The 19752-nt window shown below is 37.4% G+C and overlaps 2 protein-coding genes across 2 annotated transcripts; one reads left to right on the plus strand and one right to left on the minus strand.

Moving 5' to 3' along the window:
- Positions 1-2280: 2280 nt before the first annotated feature.
- Positions 2281-3039, minus strand: LOC108779236 (uncharacterized). The gene is made up of 2 exons (XM_018546607.1): positions 2551-3039; positions 2281-2475 (listed from the first exon to the last, which is right to left on the minus strand). Exons 1-2 carry the CDS (start codon positions 3037-3039, stop codon positions 2281-2283), a joined length of 684 nt encoding a protein of 227 aa, XP_018402109.1.
- A 5084-nt stretch (positions 3040-8123) lies between these two features.
- On the plus strand, positions 8124-9035 carry LOC108779237 (uncharacterized). Its single transcript, XM_018546609.1, has 3 exons — positions 8124-8387; positions 8561-8728; positions 8850-9035. Exons 1-3 carry the CDS (start codon positions 8124-8126, stop codon positions 9033-9035), a joined length of 618 nt encoding a protein of 205 aa, XP_018402111.1.
- Positions 9036-19752: the final 10717 nt, after the last annotated feature.

Raw genomic sequence — 19752 nt, forward strand, 5'->3', positions numbered from 1 at the left:
CGTTCTAGCCATTCTTTGATCCTTTTTGTTCCTGCTGAAAATGGGACCCGACGATCCGTTCAGCCGGGACCTTTTCGGTGCCCAGCTTTGCCAGCTCGTCGGCCCTCTCATTTCTAGGTATACCCTGATGTCCAGGGACCCATACTAGGGTTACTTGGTTTGTAACCCCTAGTGTTGTGAGTGCTTGCATGCAGTCTCATACCACAGATGATTCTGTGGAGGTTCTTGCAAGTGCTTCGATAGCCGCTCTGCTATCAGTATAAATATGTATTTGTTTCCTGCTTTTCCCCTTTAACAGGAGTTCCGCACATTTTTGGATGGCCAGCACTTTAGCTTGAAACACTGTGGCCAGCTCACCCATTGGTATGCTTACCTCATGGTTAATATTAGGCCCATATATACCTGCCCCATATCGACCGTTTGCTCCCGATCCATCCGTGAATCAAGTGTCTACATCTGGATTGGTTTTGTAGGTGTGCTTCCAGTCCTCCCTAGTCGGTATTTGAACTTTGAAGTTTTCACCAACTAGTGTCTTCTGGGGATTCTGTCTTGTTTTAGATTGAAAGGGTGTTTATCAGAAAGTCACAGTCTTGTGTGTCCAGTCCTGGTTTCCTTCCACTCATCCTGACATCTTAATCTGTATGCTGTTTGTCTGGCAGTGTATTTGATCACTTGGTTTAGGACTTGCAAGTGCTTCGATAGCCGCTCTGCTATCAGTGCGTGTATATGTATGTGCGAGTGAGTTGTATCTCAATCCCAATATAATAACGTCATAATAAAATTATATATGGATGTAACATTTTGTATATAGCTTGAAACACTGTGGCCAGCTCACCCATTGGTATGCTTACCTCATGGTTAATATTAGGCCCATATATACCTGCCCCATATCGACCGTTTGCTCCCGATCCATCCGTGAATCAAGTGTCTACATCTGGATTGGTTTTGTAGGTGTGCTTCCAGTCCTCCCTAGTCGGTATTTGAACTTTGAAGTTTTCACCAACTAGTGTCTTCTGGGGATTCTGTCTTGTTTTAGATTGAAAGGGTGTTTATCAGAAAGTCACAGTCTTGTGTGTCCAGTCCTGGTTTCCTTCCACTCATCCTGACATCTTAATCTGTATGCTGTTTGTCTGGCAGTGTATTTGATCACTTGGTTTAGGTGCGGAATACTGAGTGCTACTTGCAACGTCTCAGTTGGTGTAGTTTTCATGGCCCCTGCTGCAGCTCTCAGGTATCCTCCCTGTAGGCTTTTGAGCAGGTTCCCTGCCTCCACCTTTTCCGCCCTTGACCACCAGACCACTGTTGCATACGTGAGTCTTGGTAACAATACCATCTTGTATAGCCATAAGGCTGTCCTGAGGTTTATTCCCCAGTTCTTTCCCATGGCTCTTCTACAAGCCCACATAGAGGTGTAGAATTTCTTCCTCTTTTCCTCGAGATGTGGTTTCCAGCTCAATTTGGGATCTAATAGGACCCCTAAATATTTTACTGAATTTACATAATTTATTTCCTTTCCCCAGAGCCTTAGTGTCTCAAGGGGTTCCGGTTTATATTTTCTGGTGAAGATCATAGCCGAGGTCTTAGTGGTGTTTACCATCAGTCCCCTCGTCCTACACCAGTTTTGAACAATTACCAAGGCTTCGTCCATCCGTTCCTTGAGTGTTGAGAGGAAATTACCTCTGGTGATAATGGCCACGTCGTTCGCGTATCCGTAGATTTCGAAGCCTGATTTCTTCAGTTTTGTGAGGAGTTCATCCAGGCACCACAGCAAAGGTGAGAGCACCTTCCCCCCTGCGGGCAGCCCGCCGCCGGCCTCCCATCAACTGAGCTGTTGCCATGATTGACGGTCAGTCTTCTGCCCTTCAGCATGCTTTGTGTCCAGTCGATTAGCGATTCTGGAATGTTAAATCTGTTCATGGCGTCTTTAATCGACGTATTTGAGATGCTATCAAAAGCCCCCTCAATGTCGATGAAGACACCTATTGCATATCCATTTGCAGCCATCTGAACTTCAACCCCGCTCACAAGATGATGCAGGGCAGTATCCATAGATCTGCCCTCCCTATAGGCGTACTGGGATGGGTTCAGCGGCTTTACAATAAGATAGAAGTCTTTCAGATGCCTATCAATAAGCCTCTCCAACATCTTTAAGATGAAGGATATGAGGCTGATAGGTCTGTAGTCCTTGGCCATCACATAGCCATTTTACCTGGTTTTGGTATAAATACCACTCTGGTATCACTTCAGGCTTTCAGAACGTGTCTCACAATCAGTGCTATGCTAGCCCTGAGCACTCTCGTCAGGGGGCCTACTAGGACCCTTCTCCCTGAGTAGAACAGGGTAGATGCCGTCTGGTTCTGGAGTTTTGTATGGTTCGAAGGTCTTGATAGCCCATTCGACTCCTTCAGGAGTTACCACCTTGGCTGCCAGTGTCCATTCTCTTGGTTTATGTTTTTCCCCGAATTTCTTGGTTTCCTATTGAAATTCAAAGTATCTTTTCTGGAACCCTGGGAAGTGTGTAGACATGAGATGTTTTAAACTTTCCTCTACTATCTCGGTATAGTTTCCGTTTGGGAGTTTAAGACATCCCAAACGTAGTGTGTTGTCTTTGCTGAGGATTCTGTTTAGCCTGGATGCTTCTGGAGCGCTCTCAATGCCTTTACAGAAATCCCTCCAGCTTTTCCTTTTAGCAATAATTATTGCTTTGCTATAGCCGCGTTGGGCGTTTCTATACGCTTCCCAATCGGCTATAGCCGAGTTTTTCCTCCTTGCTTCATTGAAGAGTCTTCTTACTTCCAACCTGTGCTTCGAAAGCTCCTTGCTCCACCAGGAAGTTTTGGTTGTATAGTATTTCGGTCTCTCCGGGCAATTTCCTTCATAGGCTTCTTTTATCGCATCACTTACAAACTGCGCCGCGTATTCAAGATTCTCTTCTGAGTGAAATTTGTTTGAGGCTTTCTTCAGGATGGCCTCCAGGTCCATCCTATAGCCTTCCCTGTTTGTAGTCTTTGGGTTACAACCCCATTCCTTATTCACCATGCCGGAGATTGTAGCGAATCTGTCTATGGTCAGAACCCGAGGGCTCTCCAGAGACCCTCCAGTCTCTCACCAGGTCCACCATTCCCCCAGTACTAATGGTGATAATCTAATACTTCTTGTCTTCTGCAGTCCATGAAGGTGGGTACCGTTTCTCTGTTAAGGATCATCAAGCCAGTGTCCATAATAAATTTGTGGAAGCTCTCTCCCCTCGGGTTCATATTCGAGCTCCCCCACCCTATATGGTGGGAGTTTGCATCGCAGCCCAATAGGAGTTCAAGCCCCCTCTCCTTCACATAGGACACCAGTTCTCTCACCCTTTTTGGTGGTGGTTTTTCTTGGGAGTCATGTAGATTGACCCTATGAGTAAGTCCAAGTGCCTATCCTCATCGTAGTCCAGCCTTGTCCGTATAACGGTGATGTCTCCATCGCTGAGCTGTGACATAAAAATAGCATTTAGTCCCTTAATTGCAATGCAGGTCCTAATTTTGTCCTGAGTGTCTGTTTTGTAGATGGATCTACAGCCACTCAGACCCTTTATAACGTTATTCAGGAGCCAAGGCTCCTGAATTACTGCTATTGCTTTCTGCATCACAGCCATGCTCCTGGCTAGAATCGCCGAGGCGCCTTTGCTGTGATGCAGGTTAATTTGGATTGTCGGTATCGCGAGCCCCGCCATTTTTAAGCCGACCCGCTCGCACCGACAGTCATCTCCTCCTTACGTTCTCCGTCGAGCAACCTTATGGTTGCCCGACCCAGTCCGCAGAAGGGTTTAAAACCACAGGTCTTCAGGGCCTCCAGTGAGCGATCGCCGATCAAAGAAGCGAAGTGGGCGCTTTTTGCGTCCCTACTTTCGCTCCTCCTCACGACAACCCACTCCCTGGCGCCCAGACCTGCGTTTTATCTGTTGAGGAGCTTTAAAGCTTCCTCGGCAACCAAATCAGGTTCCTCTACATGCACTACCACCCTCAGCCGGCAGTACATGCAGAGCGGTGCTTCCGATTTTGATTTCGATGGAAAGGCTTTTCAGCCAATCCATCGACTGTTGGTTGGTGCAGTTAAAAATAACTGCGCCATCCCTCTCCCATGCGCCAGTGAAGATGGGCGCTAGTCCATCCTCGGGAAGTTCGAGAATGTGCCTCCTGACCAGTCGCCTGATCTCATCCACCTCACTGGCACCTAGTTTCTTCTCAGGGTAGCCTTCTGCTACAAAGGCCATCCTGATAATACCCTTTGTTGCCTGGGTATACGACCCTTGGTCAGTGACCTTGGGTCTCCTGCTCGGGCGATTCTCCGCCGGACTGGGCGTCTGATGCACCGGTCTGGCACGCTTCTGCGTGCCCACCGTCGCACAGCCCCTCGCCCAGCGGAGTATGGGTATTAAAAGCAGGAGGAGAGATGGCTTTCTCAGCCCTCTCCTTCTCCTTTTTGAATCGACGCCTTGCAGCCCCGCTGTAACGAATACGGGTCTTGGGTAGACCTGCACTTTCTGCTTTTTTCTCCTCCGGTTGTTCGCTTCCTAGGGAAGCCACCCCCGAGAGGACTTTGTTTGTGTCTTCATTATTATTTTTCTCGTCTTCCATTTTGATCCCACGAGTACCGCGGACGCGCGATCTCACCCGGGCAGAGCCGCGAATGCCCGAGGCTTGGCTCCGTACTCCTGGAGTTCGCCCGGTATCCAGGAGGCACCGTTTGCGACACAGCTCCCCCTGCGCCATGCAGCTCCAGGCACGGTAGCTTACACCCTAGCTTGGGGGGTTCCTCTTAGTTGGCCGCCCACGTGCCTCCCCCCCCTTGAGCGGGAGGACCCCGTTTGCGACGATAAGCCCCACCACCCGCCCCGGCACGGAAACTCGCAGCCCCCGAGAGCGCCAGGCGTACCTGGATGTGGTCAAAAGTTCCCCCCGTCGGTTTTTCTACCTCGAGGCCCCGTACTTGCTTTCGCAGGTCAAATGTGGGTCTCGTGTCATATTACCGCGAGGAGTGCGGACCACGGGCACCCCAGGCGTCCCGCGACCCGCGGGCCCCCGCCCCGCGACTACTTCAAGATAGGAACCCTTTCGGGGGGGACATATACATATATAATATATATTGACAGAAAATATTAAATATCTCGTAAACTGTTAATTTTTTTATAATCGTTGATACTTTTAAGAACAGAATAATGGGACAAAAGGTAATACAAATTGGTATAAAAGATCAATCGGTGTGTATAAAAAGAAAATGCGTACTTACTTCAAAAAGAGATAAAATGGATAATTTTTTAAATAAATTATGTGTTTTATTTACACCAATTAATTCGTCTTATTATTCTGTTCATAATAATATTAAGGTACGATTATCAAAATTTAATAGTTTACTTGATATTTAATATTTTATATTAACGTACGTCAGACTAAAGTATAAAATATTAAGTGTACAAATTAATTCTCGACCATTTTTTATTAATTTTGTATTTTTTTATTTATTTATAAAAACATGAATACAAACTCAATCTTCAAAGTAATCTCCCTCGCTATCTATACATTTTTTTCATCTCTCAGGTAATTGCCGGATTCCAGATCGAAAAAATGATGGTGGCTTTGAATTAACGAATTCATCGAGGCTTTTTTCGACCTCTTGAACTGACTTGAATCGACAATCAGTTAGATGACATTATAGGGCTCGAAATAGGTGATAATCCGAAGGGGCTAAGTTTGAAGAATACACCACATGCAGGAGAAATTTCCAGCCTAAATCGGAATGGTTTCCAGAGTGTTTTTTGCTGTACGGTGCCGGGCGTTACCTACAGCAGTATCACCTTCCTTCTTCCACTGCCAATAAATGGCCTGTTCTTCTTCAAGAGCATCATTTAAACAAATCAATTGTTGTTGATAGAGCTCAGCAGTCATGGTCTGACCCTGTCGAAGCAACTCATAATGGATCACGCTCTTCTGATCCCATCAAATGCATCCCAGTCAGAAATGATAATAGAATCGATGTCGATTCAACATCAATTTGATGATTTCGACATTGAATCGACGTCGATTCGATGTCAATTTGATAATTTCGACGTTGAATCAACATCAATTCCATTATCATTTCTGGCTGGGATAGCAACACTTTTTTGCATGGATGTTCGGTTTTGCGATAGTCGTTGACGGCTCACATGGACGGACCCATGATTTTCGCCTCTTAGGATTTTCGTACAATATCCACTTTTCATCACAAGTAACAATTTTGTGCAAAAAATTATTTTTCTTGAACCTAGAGAGCAAAAGGAGAGCAGTATCGTGGCGTCTACTTTTGTTTTCGGAAGTGAGCTCATAAGGGACCCATCGGGATTCCTTGCAAATCCTTCCCAACTGTTTTAAGCGATAGAAAACGTCTTGATGGGTTACTCTAACAATAAGCGTATTTGCAAGTTCTAATTGCGTTTGACAAGAATTCTCGTTCAAAATTTCCTCCAACTCAATGTCTTCCACTTTTTTTGGTTGACCAGGACGTTCACGACCCTCAAGGTAAAAATTTCCCTCTCGAAACTGTTTTAACCATTTTTTACACGTACTATACGATACAGCATTCTCGCTCAAAGCCGAACAAATTATTTCGCCGCATTTTTTTTAAGTTAAAACGCGAAAGGCAGTGCCTCAAATATTTCTTTTCGAACGACATCGTGTTTATTGCTGATTTTTCAGGTTATGTTCACAGGAGGATCAAGTATTTTGGCTTCCTACTTCACCCATTAGAATGCGTGGAGGAGTCAGCGGTGACGAGGCCCCTGAAATCGGAGAGGGGGGCCCGACCGCTATTGACTCTGACATCACCACTTCGGATCTAAATCTCGAGGAGGGGAGGCGGGGCCCCTCGGAACGCCGGTGGTGTTATCCTCTTATAGATGTGAAGATGGAGGTGAACCCGGAGGCGGGTCCATCCTCTGCTTCGCCTTCTTTGAGATCGCGACCAACTGCGGCCGCCGCTCTGGAAGAGGAAGCGTACTCGGGAGAGGCCGAGACTCGATGGGACTGGCCTCTTTAGGTCTTCATCTGTACATGGTGTAAGTAGAAAGGTGAACCATTGCGCATAATGGCGGAGATTTGAAATCTTGACCAATCAGGGTTTGAGCTTTTTTGCAGCGCGCATATAAATCGTTTTCGAAGCACTGTTCAGATTGCACCTCCCAAAACTGCTATTAATTATGCACTTTTATTGCATGCGGATAACTCGGCTAATTTCAAGTCATATTGCAGACACTGTTATACGACATAAAAAGTGCAGTAAATGTGCTATAAAACTGTATTTATTCTGCGCCATATTGAAGATTTCGCATAAAAACTCAAAGTGTGATTGGTTGACTGCCCCCACTACTTCTAATCTACTGCGCATCCATCGGAATGGTTCACCTTTCACTTACACCATGCATCTGTAGGTACCTCATTTTAAAGCTAAAAAATGGCGCTTCAAAATTACTACAGAGGGGAGGATTCAATTTAAATGAGTTCTGGGGATCGATTCTGTATCTTGAAACAAGGTGAAAATTGCAAAAGTGAGCGAATATACTAGAACATTTATAATTTCATTGGTCAATATCTAGTAAATTTGCTCACTTTTGTAATTTTCACTTTGTTTCGAGATACAGAATCGACCCCCTGAAGTCACTGAAAGATAGGAGTCGAGAATTAATATTTGTACATCTAATATCATGTAACTATTTGTTTCTTTAAATCTGTACTTTTATACTTTTTGTTGGAAGTCAATGGCAGATTGGTGCGTTATGATTTTGTGTCTTTACGAAAACGCGAATTTTTTCTTTGGTTTTATGAACACACTTTCGTTTTCGTGCAGACCGCCACCATTTTATCATACACTTGCGCTCTCAATATTATTTGCGATATAAATAAACAGTATATTCATTAAATATTACATTCTTCGTGCTTTTAAGTACCCCAAAACACAATAGTGAATAGATTATGGGCCCAGTGCCTTGAAGAATCGAAGGGGGTTTGAGATAAAATCGAGAAAGGAGAGACAGCGAGAAAGTGAGCTTCGAGGTTAGTTTGGCTGAAAAAGATCGGCGTTCAACAAGAATGGAAAATTCATTTCAAGCGATGACTAAGTTCACTGGAGAGAACTGGATTACATGGAAATTCCAGGTTATGGTAATTCTGAAGGCGAAGAATGTATATGATATTGTGACTGGAACAAAGAAACGCCCCGCAGCAGCGGCCGACGAGTGGGACAAACTTGACGCAAAGGCGCAAGAAATAATCGTTACGAGGATGGAAGAAAGTCCGTTGGTACATCTATTGTCCTGTAAAACGTCTCACGAGATGTGGGAAAAGTTGCTTTCGGTATATGAGAAGAAGTCAAAGGTTAGTATTCACTTGCTGCAACAGAAATTTTTCGCATTGGAAACCAAAGGAGAAAGCATTTCGGTATTCATTTCTCGACTCGAAGAGATACGAAGTCAATTAAGACAAATGGGAGAAGACATATGTCTGAAAACATGTTTATCACTAAAATATTAATGTCGCTCCCAGAAAAGCTCAAACATTTTATACCAGCGTGGGAATCTACTGCGGTAGAGTCTCAAACAGTTCAGGAACTTACTTCAAGACTGTTAATTGAAGAGGAAAGGATAAATTCAACTGAAACTGTAACAGCACTAACAAGTAACGCCGTAAATAAGAAAAATAAGCAGAGTCACTCTCAGGTAGGAAGTCGAGCAGTTAAATGTTTCGCATGTAATAACGGGATATGTAGCCAAAAATTGTTTTACTTTGACAAAAGGATCAGAACAGAAGAAGGAACATAGAATATGCTTTTGGTGTAAGAAACCCGGACATATTATGGCGAACTGTCGATACAAGAATTTAAAACCTAAAGAAGAAAAAGAGAAACCAAAAGAAGAAACTGAAGGAAATGCATTCATTGGTGAAACTTTCGCTTTAAACTGGCACAAGGAAAATGAACAAGTAGTAGCGCTTGTAGGAGGACAACCGTTAAACGAGTCTGATTGATGTATGGATAGCGATGCGAGTGAGCATATGTGCAACAATATGAATCTCTTCGAAGACTACAGCGAGGTCACAAATAAACGCAAAGTGAAAATAGGCGACGGAACATTCCTTAAGATACATGGTGTCGGCACGGTAAAATTAAAGGCTTGGAATGGACACGAGTGGATCGAAACGAGAATATCTGAGGTATTATTTGTGCCGGACCTAAAAATTAACTTATTTTCGCTCGGTTGTGCATTGGATAAAAACTATAAAATGCAGTCAGATAATTCAATGTGCAAATTGATAAATAAAAATGGAAAGGCGTGTGCCATCGCGAAGAGATATGGTAAATTATATAAAATGATTTTTAAAACTACTCACGATACTTTAAATTGGAACGGGTGACGCAGAATGTATGCGATAAAGAAAATAACGCGGTTTGTAAAATTGCGGTTGAGACGATAACAAACTGGCATAAAAACTCGCACATCAAAACTACAATCAGTTCGAAGATTCTTAACGAGTAACAACATAAAATTTAAAGAGGATGTTTTTCAAGATACTTGCAAAGACTGTCTTGTAGGCAAACAACACAGGAGTTCAAATCCACCAAGTAAATCAAGAGCTTCAAGGACGTGCGAGCTTATTCATGGAGATGTATGTGGACCGATGGAGACTCCGTCCCTAGGAGGCGCGAGGTACTTCTTGTTATTGAAGGACGATTATTCGAACTATAGGTATGTGTTTTTTATTCAACACAAGTCAGAAGTCAAGCAGAAAATCGCCGGTTTCTTGAAAATGGCTGAAAACATAAATAAGGTAAAGACATTACGCACAGATAATGGTCTAGAATTCATAAATAAAGAGCTACAGTATCTTCTAGAAGAAAATGGCATCTGTCATCAGCGATCCGTGATATATATTCCGCAGCAAAATGGGCGTGCCGAACGTGAGATGAGAACTGTTGTGGAAGCGGCAAAAACCATGTTACATACTAATGGCATGTCAAAAGTTTTTTGGGCAGAGGCTGTGAACACGGCAGTGTTTGTTTTGAACAGAACAGATTCGAGTCCGCAAACCAAAAGTTCTCCATTTGAATTATGGCACTCAAAGGAGGTCGATACAGATATATTCAAGATTTTTGGATCGAAAGTAGCAGCACATATACCTAAGGAGAAAAGATTAAAACTGGATGCTAAGAGCAAAGAAGGGTGGTTCGTCGGATACAGTGAAAATACTAAAGGTTATAGAGTCTATTTCCCACAAGATAAGAAGGTTGAAATTTTGAAAGATATAATTTTCTTACAAGAAAAAAACGAAGTAAGGAAGGAAATAAGCACTGTTTTATTGGAAGATAAAGATGAAGAAGATGAAGAATACGAGCCGGAAAACGATTTTGAAGAACAAGATGAAGGATTAAATGACAGCGAATAGAAGGATGATGAAAGGATGATCAAATGAAGATTTTGCATCATGTGAAGAAAGAGAAGACTTGGAATCGGGATACAACCTAAGAGATAGAAAGAAACTGAACAAACCATCAAGATATATAGACTATGAAAACAGTTTTATGTCACTAGTAGAAGAAGGTGAACCACAAACGTACGATGAAGCTATATCCGGTAAGAAGTCAAAGATGTGGAAAAGGGCAATGAAGTGCGAAATAGAAGCGTTAGAAGAAAACGACACTTGGACAGTGGTAACGAAGCGTAGAAATTGCGAGATCGTTGATAGTAAGTGGGTCTTTAAGAAAAAGAAAAATGAAAGAGGTGAGATTGTACGGTATAAAGCAAGGTTAGTAGCGAGAGGGTTTAAACAAAAAAATGTTTCCTTTTCTGATGTTTATAGTCCAGTAGCGAAGTTACCAACTGTTCGAATATGCTAGCAATTTGCAATTTTTTAAAAATACCAGTACTACAAATGGATGTGTGTAACTTGCTTTTTTATATGATAGAATAGATAGCGATGTATATATGTCAGTGCCACAAGGTTTTAATTTAAAAGATAACGAAGTATGTAAACTTAACAAGACTTTGTAATTTGTAAGGTTTGAAAGAATCTCTAAAAGGCTGGAACAATAGATTTCACGAAGTAATGACTGAACAAGGATTTGTTAGATTAGAATACGATTATTGCTTATATGTAAATACAACAAGTCAGGCAGAGTTTTTTTGCTTTTGTACGTAGATGATTTACTGTTAACTGGAACGGATAAACAAGGTGTATTAAAAATAAAAGATGTCTTAAATAGCTGTTTTAAAATGAAAGATTTTGGTAATGTAAAACATTTTTTAGGAATAGTTATTGAACAAAATGTTAAAAGAGGTGAAATCATCTTAAATCAGTCTAAATACTTAGAGAATATCATTGCAAAATACAATATGGAAGAATGTAATGCAACATCCACACCAATGGAAGTAGATTTTAAACATGAAACTCAAAAAAGAAAAGTCTGAATCTGAAGAGTTAGAGCATCGATGTAGAAAGTTAATTGGTACTTTAATGTATGTAATGTTATGTACAAAACCAGACCTTTGTAACGCAATAAGTATTTTAAGTAGATATCAGTCGTGTGCAAGTGAAGAGCTATGGCGAGCATTAAAGCGTGTTTTAAGATACATTAATGTAGGGAGCCGGCGTCGGTTAAGTTACCTTTGTAAGCGGCGCAATGATGCAAGGTGCTGCGCGGGAGCACTTGCGCAAAAGTGATAAGCGGCGCGAGCGACGCGAGAAGAACGAGCGATAATGGCCATGAGAGCGTTGTGCGAACGACACGTGTATCAGGTTGATGACTGAATTAAAGTATATTAATCTAGTGTGCAAGTTATCCGTTTCATCTTGTCCCTCGATACTATCCTCCGCGTATATATTTCCTACATTAAAGGCATTTAAGTTTAGTTTATAGACGCAACGAGATTGAAAACGACTGTATTGTAGGTTTTGTAGACTCCGATTGGGCAGGCGATAGCATTGATCGTAGATCGACAGCGGACTATGTTTTTAAAATTTTTAATTGTTCTGTCTCATGGATTAGTAGAAAACAGCCCACAGTAGCATTATCGTCTACGGAAGCTGAATATATGGCGATGAGTTTAGCGGCTAGCGAAGCGTGTTGGCTCAGATTTTTATATAAAGATTTTAATATTCAGGAAGATTTTGTTTGTGTTAAACTGTACGAGGATAATCAGTCTGCAATTCGAGTGAGTAAAAATCCAGAATTTCATAAACGATTAAAACACGTAGATATTAAACATCACTTTGTAAAAGAAAAAATTAGAGAAGATGCTGTAATGGTTACTTATGTTAATACGAACGAACAGGAAGCAGACATCTTAACAAAGCCTTTATAGGAAAGAATCAGTTTATTAAACTAAGAGAAGCCATAGGCGTGGTTTAGTATTCCTTACAAGCGAGTGTTCTGAGCATTATTAGTAATAAAGTATGTAATATGCGAGCAAGAAGTTTTATTTTTGTTATTGTAAGCGATAAATCTAAAATTGTTTGTAAGAATCTGCCTTTGAGAAGGGTGTGTTGGAAGTCAATGGCAGATTGGTGCGTTATGATTTTGTTACTTTACGAAAACGCGAATTTTTTCTTTGGTTTTATGAACATACTTTCGTTTTCGTGCAGACACCGCCACCGTTTTATCATACACTTGCGCTCTCAATATTATTTGCGATATAAATAAACAGTATACTCATTAAATATTACATTCTTCGTGCTTTTAAGTACCCCAAAACACAACACTTTTATATGCAAAATTGTTAAAAGATTCATATTATGTAAAAAAATGTATGTAATTCCATTTAAAGAAGTAGAGATGACCTTTATATCTTTTTGATGTCTCACCTAAATAAAAAACAATGCAACCGTTTCTCTCACAACCGTTTCAATTTCATCTGAAACATTTTTTCGTATTATCAAAAACAATATATTATACATATATATGTATAGTATATGTATATATAACACATATACATAAAACAGTATATAGGATGTTACGGATACATACTAGGCAGTATGACGGGTTGCATAGTGAGGAGCGTTCTGGACAGCCAAAAGCATTTGAAGACGAAGAATTGCAGGCATTGGTGGAGGAAGACCCATGTCAAACGCAAAAACAACTTGCAGAAACATTAAATTGTGATCGATTTGTTATTTCCGATCATTTGAAAGCCTTGGAAAAGATCTACAAGGAAAGAAAATAGATCCTATATGAACTAAAGCCAAGAGACATTGAAAGGCGAAAAACCACCTGCAAAATTCTGCTTGCTAAGGCAAAGAAAGGTATTTTTGCACCGAATGGTGACTGGTGATGAAAAGTGAATCTATTTCGATAACTCTAAACGCCGAAAAACCATTTGCGATCCAGGCCAACCATCGACATCGATGCCAAAGCGGAATATTCACGGAAAAAAGGTAATGCTCTGTACTTGATAGAATCAGAAGGGTGTAGTGTACCATGAGCTGTTGAAATCTAGTCAAACAATCACAGAGGGAATCTCTACCGAGAACAAATTATCCGTTTGAGCCGAGCATTGTACGAAAAAACGACCAGAAAATGAAACGAGACAGTATAAAGTGATCTTGCTTATTCATGACAATGCTCGACCTCACGTCACAAAACTCGTTAAGAAAATGTTAGAAGCACTTCGCTGGGAAGTGCTACCCCATGCGGCTTATTCACCAGACTGTTCCCCTTCCGATTACCATTTGTTTCGGTCGATGGCACACGCACTTACAGAGAAACACTTCACTCTTATGAAAGCGTCGAAAAATTACCTACGTCGCGCAGTCGTTATACCTACTGAATAGCGTGTGTGCCCCTCTATAAAGTCCGTTATGCAACCCATCATACTGCCTAGTATGTATCCGTAACACTTATATTATAGTAAACTATATTTTAAGTTCTACCTTACAGTAAGAATTTAAAAATTAATAATAAATATTATTTGTTATTTTTAAATCAATGACTTAATTTTATAAAAAAAGAAATTAAGAATTAATAAAAAATTATTAAAAATGATTAAGTATACTTGAATCTTTAGGTGCTTTTTATTCTGCATTAGTGTTATTTATGTTAGTACCGTTACAATCATTTTTACTGGATTCTCCTTCAAATGATACAACTCGATTATTATTACATCAAGTTGAGTATTATATCGATATGGAAAAATACTACTTTCCAATCTTAATTCACGGATACATTACAGCTGTTATTTGTGTAAGCATAGCCATCGCAGCTGATACAATGTATGTAATAGTAGTGCAGCATGTTTGTGGACTATTTATGATTATTGGGTAAGATAATCTTACAACATACTTATTTTGTTCACGATTTTTAAAATATATTCAATCAATTCAGAAATTATATTGATAAGAGTACTTTTAAAACTTGTATATCAATTACATCAGACAACAACTGGAAAATGTAGTAAAAGAAGATAATCTAGAAATAAATTTTAATCCAACTATAAGAGAGGATAAGCCATATGAAAATATCGTAAGCAGTATACATGCACACAAGAGAGCTTTAAGGTGCTGTAATTATATATATTAATTATAAATAAAGAATATATTATTATACATTTTATATAATGCATTTACGATCACATATATCTGTACATATTGTTATTTAAATTTATTTTTGTTAAATTTATATATAATTAGATTAATGTATTATATGCAATATGTATTTATACTATATATATTGTATTATTACTTGAAAAATTATGTATAATATATATATGTATATTCTTAGATAAATACGTTTTAACTAAAATATTATGTTTTAATTCGCGCGTGAAGATTTGCCAGTCTGATTGAAGCAGTATTTAGCCAAATGTTTCTTGTAATAGCAGGTTTCAATATGCTTATTATAAGTATGACAGGTGTTACGGTATGTCAATTCAATCTCATTCGTCTTATTACAATAATAATAATGATAATAATAATAATAATAATAACAAAAGCAACAACAACAACAACAATAATAATAAAACAATGTCATAGCACTTAATGAATATTAATATGGAAAAACTGATTTATTGCTTTAACCTTAACTGTACACACTTGTTTTTTGCACCCTAGATATATACACACTGGGGCCCCATTCATACTTATTTTCGTTAAAATGGATATATTTCAATTAATTTTTTTCAATCCATAGAAAATTGATTAAGGAATAAGCCCATAATGTGTAAAAATCGATAGAATTAAAGAATTTTGATATATATATATATAGGTCCAAAAAAAAAGAAAAGTTCAGAAACACGAAAAAAATCTCAATTTTTATCACTTTCTTTTAAAAAATCATCTTTTTTGTTTATAAATCAATTTAGAAAACCTTGAAAACTCTGAAAGGACATACTTGAAATGGTAAAAAAAAATTTTTACCCGATTTCCATTCTTTTATCAAAACTGCAAGCAATAAATATAACGAATTTTCTGCTTTTTATATTTCAACTGTTCATACTTTTATTGTGATTTCATATTTCCTTGTGTCGTTTTCGGAATCTGTATATATAGATAATCTTTATCGTCGAAACTAGAGCTATCGAACACCTTCGCTTCGGGACGAGATTGAAACATCTGAATTTCTGTCTCGTTATGAGTTCTTGTCTCCATGTTTCAATTATAAAATACGTTATTGATTTACTCGCGTACACTTCTATTTTCTTAAATTTCAATCTAATAAAAGAAAATTAGAATTAAGGATATTAAACAACGTATAAGCATTACGTATTTCTAATAAATATGTAACATTCTGACCATAAAACAATGCAAATTTGTAAAAATATTTACCTTGAAAAAGGTACGAGATATACATACTGAAATCTCGAGGACCCCAACCTCTTTAAGCGTTTATTGCTCGATTGTTCAACGATAAATGGCGTGCGGTATCACATATATATACTACAGGAGCCTCAAACTCTTTTTATTATACAACAACGTCCCAACCACCTCCCATTCCAATTTCAAAAATTTCATTCTTAGAAAGTTGCGCTGGGATCTCGGAGATCCCAATGTGTGCAGCTAAGGTTAATATCCATTTTAAACGTTATTTAAAAAAATTAAAATATTTTAATAATTAATTTAGTAATAATTATAAAAAAATTAAAATAGACAATAAATAACGGTCTATATCAAGCTAAATTTATTAATTAAAACAGATTTAAAATAAAAATTGGATAAACTTGATGTTTTTATAATTACAATATTAAATCTTCTTATAGGCAGTTTCAAATATGGACAAACCAGAAGAGTTTTTAAGACAAATAACATTTTCATGCGCGTTGTTAGTGCATTTATTTTTCGAGAGTTTTCAAGCGCAACGTTTAATCGACCATAGCACATATTTTCATACTAGTTTGTATGTATAAATTAATTTTTGTATTTAAAAAAATCTTACACGCATATTTTTGTAGAACACATTTTATAATATAGATATATACAAGGTGGCCCGCGTAAAGTATTACAAGCTAATAACTCTAAAAATATTTATCCTATCAAAAAGTTGTTCATAAAAAAGTTTCATATATTCAAAGGGCCTTTCTAATGTAAAAAAATCCACCCCTGTTCTCCCTTGAACAGGGACGGGGATAATAATCAAAAAATTCAAATGGTACCCTCTGTAAAATGTTACATATTTAGATTCTACGAGAAAAAACAAGTAAACTTTGTCTGAAACATTTCTTTGGAAAATGCTCTTATCAAAAGTTATGAACATTTAAACTTTTAGCTATTTTATTCACGATTGAATTCCATTGACACAATGTTTTGTGTTCACGATACAATGAAAACGAAGATGACCTTAATGTTAACCAAAAGAAATATAAATATACATTTATCGGGAAACGTAAATACAGATCCACTATGTATTTAGTTAGTGAATGTACTCACGAAATGAGATATTTCGTAAGTGGATAGTCCTGTTCAATGGCACCCTCGTTCACCTGATATTACATCTTAGGACTATTTTTCATGGAGGTATATCAAAGAGGAAGTCACATCTCAACCATTTACGACGAAAGAAGACTTAAAACGAAGAATACGTACTGCTTGCACTAAGGTAACTCCAGAAATGTTTAGAATAAAGCATAGTTTTGAAAAAAAATTAATAAGTGTTTAGATGTTAATGATCAACAATTCAAACATTTAATAAAATAAAATAAAAACAAAAAAACTATGAGTCTTACTTAATTTATCATTAATTTCAATGCACTCTACATTAGAGTTTAAATGATCATAACTTTTGATAGGAGCATTTTCCAAAAAATGTTTCAGACAAACTTTACTTGTTCCCCGTAGAATCCAAATATGTAACATTTTACACAGGGTTCCATTTAAAACTTTGAAATTATACCCCCCCGCCCCTCTTCAAGGGGGGACGGGGGTGAATTTTTGTTTATGCAGTTAAAAAGGCTCCCCGAATATATGAAACTTTCTCATGAACAATTTTTTGATAGGACAAATATTTTTAGAGTTATTAGCTTGTAACACTTTACATGGACCACCCTGTATATATTATACGAACGCATTTTAAATAAAGCAAAGTTATAATAAACAATATAGAGAATTTTGTAAAAATTTGATAAAATCGTTGATAAAATATTTATCTAATAATTAGTTGATAAAATATTTTTTTTTTTATCTAATAAAATACTCAATCCATTCTTACTTAATTTCAAACTAAATAAAATAAAAATAAAAATTCTACTAACTAAAAATTAACTCTCTATAATAATAAAATCAATTAAGACTCCTTATAATGCAAAAACGAATTGGAAAGAATAAAGAGAAAAGAATAAAGGAATCGGACGCAGAAGATGTCGCTAAAATTAAAAAACACCACTAATAAGTGAAAAAAACCATTTATTCGAATAACGCTCTTTTATTATGATAGTAACGCTTTTATATGTTTCGGCTAACATTTAGCCCTCTTCAGAGAAACAATTAACTAATTTATATATTGTAACTATTCAATACAATTTTTCAATCAACGGTGAGCTCCTTCACGTCGTAATAATTAAGATACAGAATAAATAACAGATAAAACTAAATGGATGAAAAAGAAAAAGAAGAAAAACAGAAAAAATGAAAATATCAGAAATAATAAATTGTGAGAATTAATTTCCAAAAAACTAAGATTATAATAAATTATCCCGAGAATAAAAGGAACTCACCACGATTATAAAGTACCGCATCGCAAACAATAGGGGAGAGTGGTCTAAATCGGACCAACTTACAGTTTTTGTTCTCTATAAGGCGTAAATAAAGATTATAAAACCAATGGTGCCATTCAAAAGATCATTTAATTTCTTTCATTTTTGCATGAAACCATTTTGACGTATCTCTTACATGTATCGAACTATAATGGAAAATGTAAAAATGCATTTTCCGGTCAGATTTAGAATCATGAGTTCTGAACCGGACCTCTCTTATTTTTATAAACTTTTAGATAGAATTTTAAAATATTTTAATTAATTTTTGTTAGTATTGAATAAAAACGAGCAATTTAAAACTGAAAGATAAAAATACAGTTTATATTATTAGAATTAAAATCAATAAAAAAATTCTATTAATCTGAATCTGATGACACATGATATTTTATTGATTTAGTGTCCCTAGACCAGATCTGATCCGTCGATTTGTAATCAAATTTGTGACCCTCCAGCAACCGATGTTCCGTTATAACGCTGCGGGTACACGTAACACGTGTTCCATTTGATGTGGTTTTTATGCTCGGCAATCCTTGATTTGAGTTGTCTACACGTCCGTCTCTCATAACTCGCATCGCAACTCTTACATAAGATTTTATAAACAACACGTGGCGATTTGTTAACACGCAAAGGGTCCTTATGTATCCTAATGAATTCCCATAATTTATTCATACTGTAAAACAATACTTCCTTATTATCGTTATTTAATTTATTGAACTTATCAGTAATACCACGATTAAAGCGGTCCAATTTGTTTAATATTAAATATTAATATTAAAAACCTGTTTTTAATATTAATTTTAGTATTAATATTAGTATTGTTTACAATGCGGTACTTTATAATCTTGGTGAGTTCCTTTATATTCTCGGGGATGATTTATTATAATCTTAGTTCTTTGGAAATTATAGTTCTCACAATTTATTATTTCTAAAATTTTTATTTTTTCTGTTACCCTTCTTTTTCTTTTTCATCCATTTAGTTTTGTTTGTTATTTATTCTGTATCTTAATCACGACATGGAGCTCACCGTTGATTGAAAAATTGTATTAATTAGTTCTGTAAATTAGTTTGTTTCTCTGAAGGAGGCTAAAAAGTTAGCCGAAACATGTAAAAGCGCTTCTATCATAATGAAAGAGCGTTATTCGGATAAATGGTTTTTTTCACTTATTAGTGGTGTTTTTTAATTTATAGCGACATCTCCTGTGCCCGAATACTCCTATTGCCCTTTATTTTCTCTCCAATTTGTTTTTAAAAATTAATCTAATTTCAATCTAAAAATAATGTTCTAAAAATAATACAAAATAGAGATATATTAATGTATTTTGGTTGTAGAATGAACATAGCATGGTATCAAACTTCGGCTCGAACAAAGAAAATTTTAATTTTTATGCTAATGAAGACACGAGATCCTTTTGTATTAACAGCAGGAAAAATGTTTGTCATATCCATGGATACTTTCTCTACGGTAAGACATATTATACATAATTATATACATATATATATAATATAATACA

This window comes from Cyphomyrmex costatus, unplaced genomic scaffold (genome assembly GCF_001594065.2).
Source record: "Cyphomyrmex costatus isolate MS0001 unplaced genomic scaffold, Ccosl1.0 scaffold567, whole genome shotgun sequence".
NCBI classification, from domain to species: domain Eukaryota; kingdom Metazoa; phylum Arthropoda; class Insecta; order Hymenoptera; family Formicidae; genus Cyphomyrmex; species Cyphomyrmex costatus.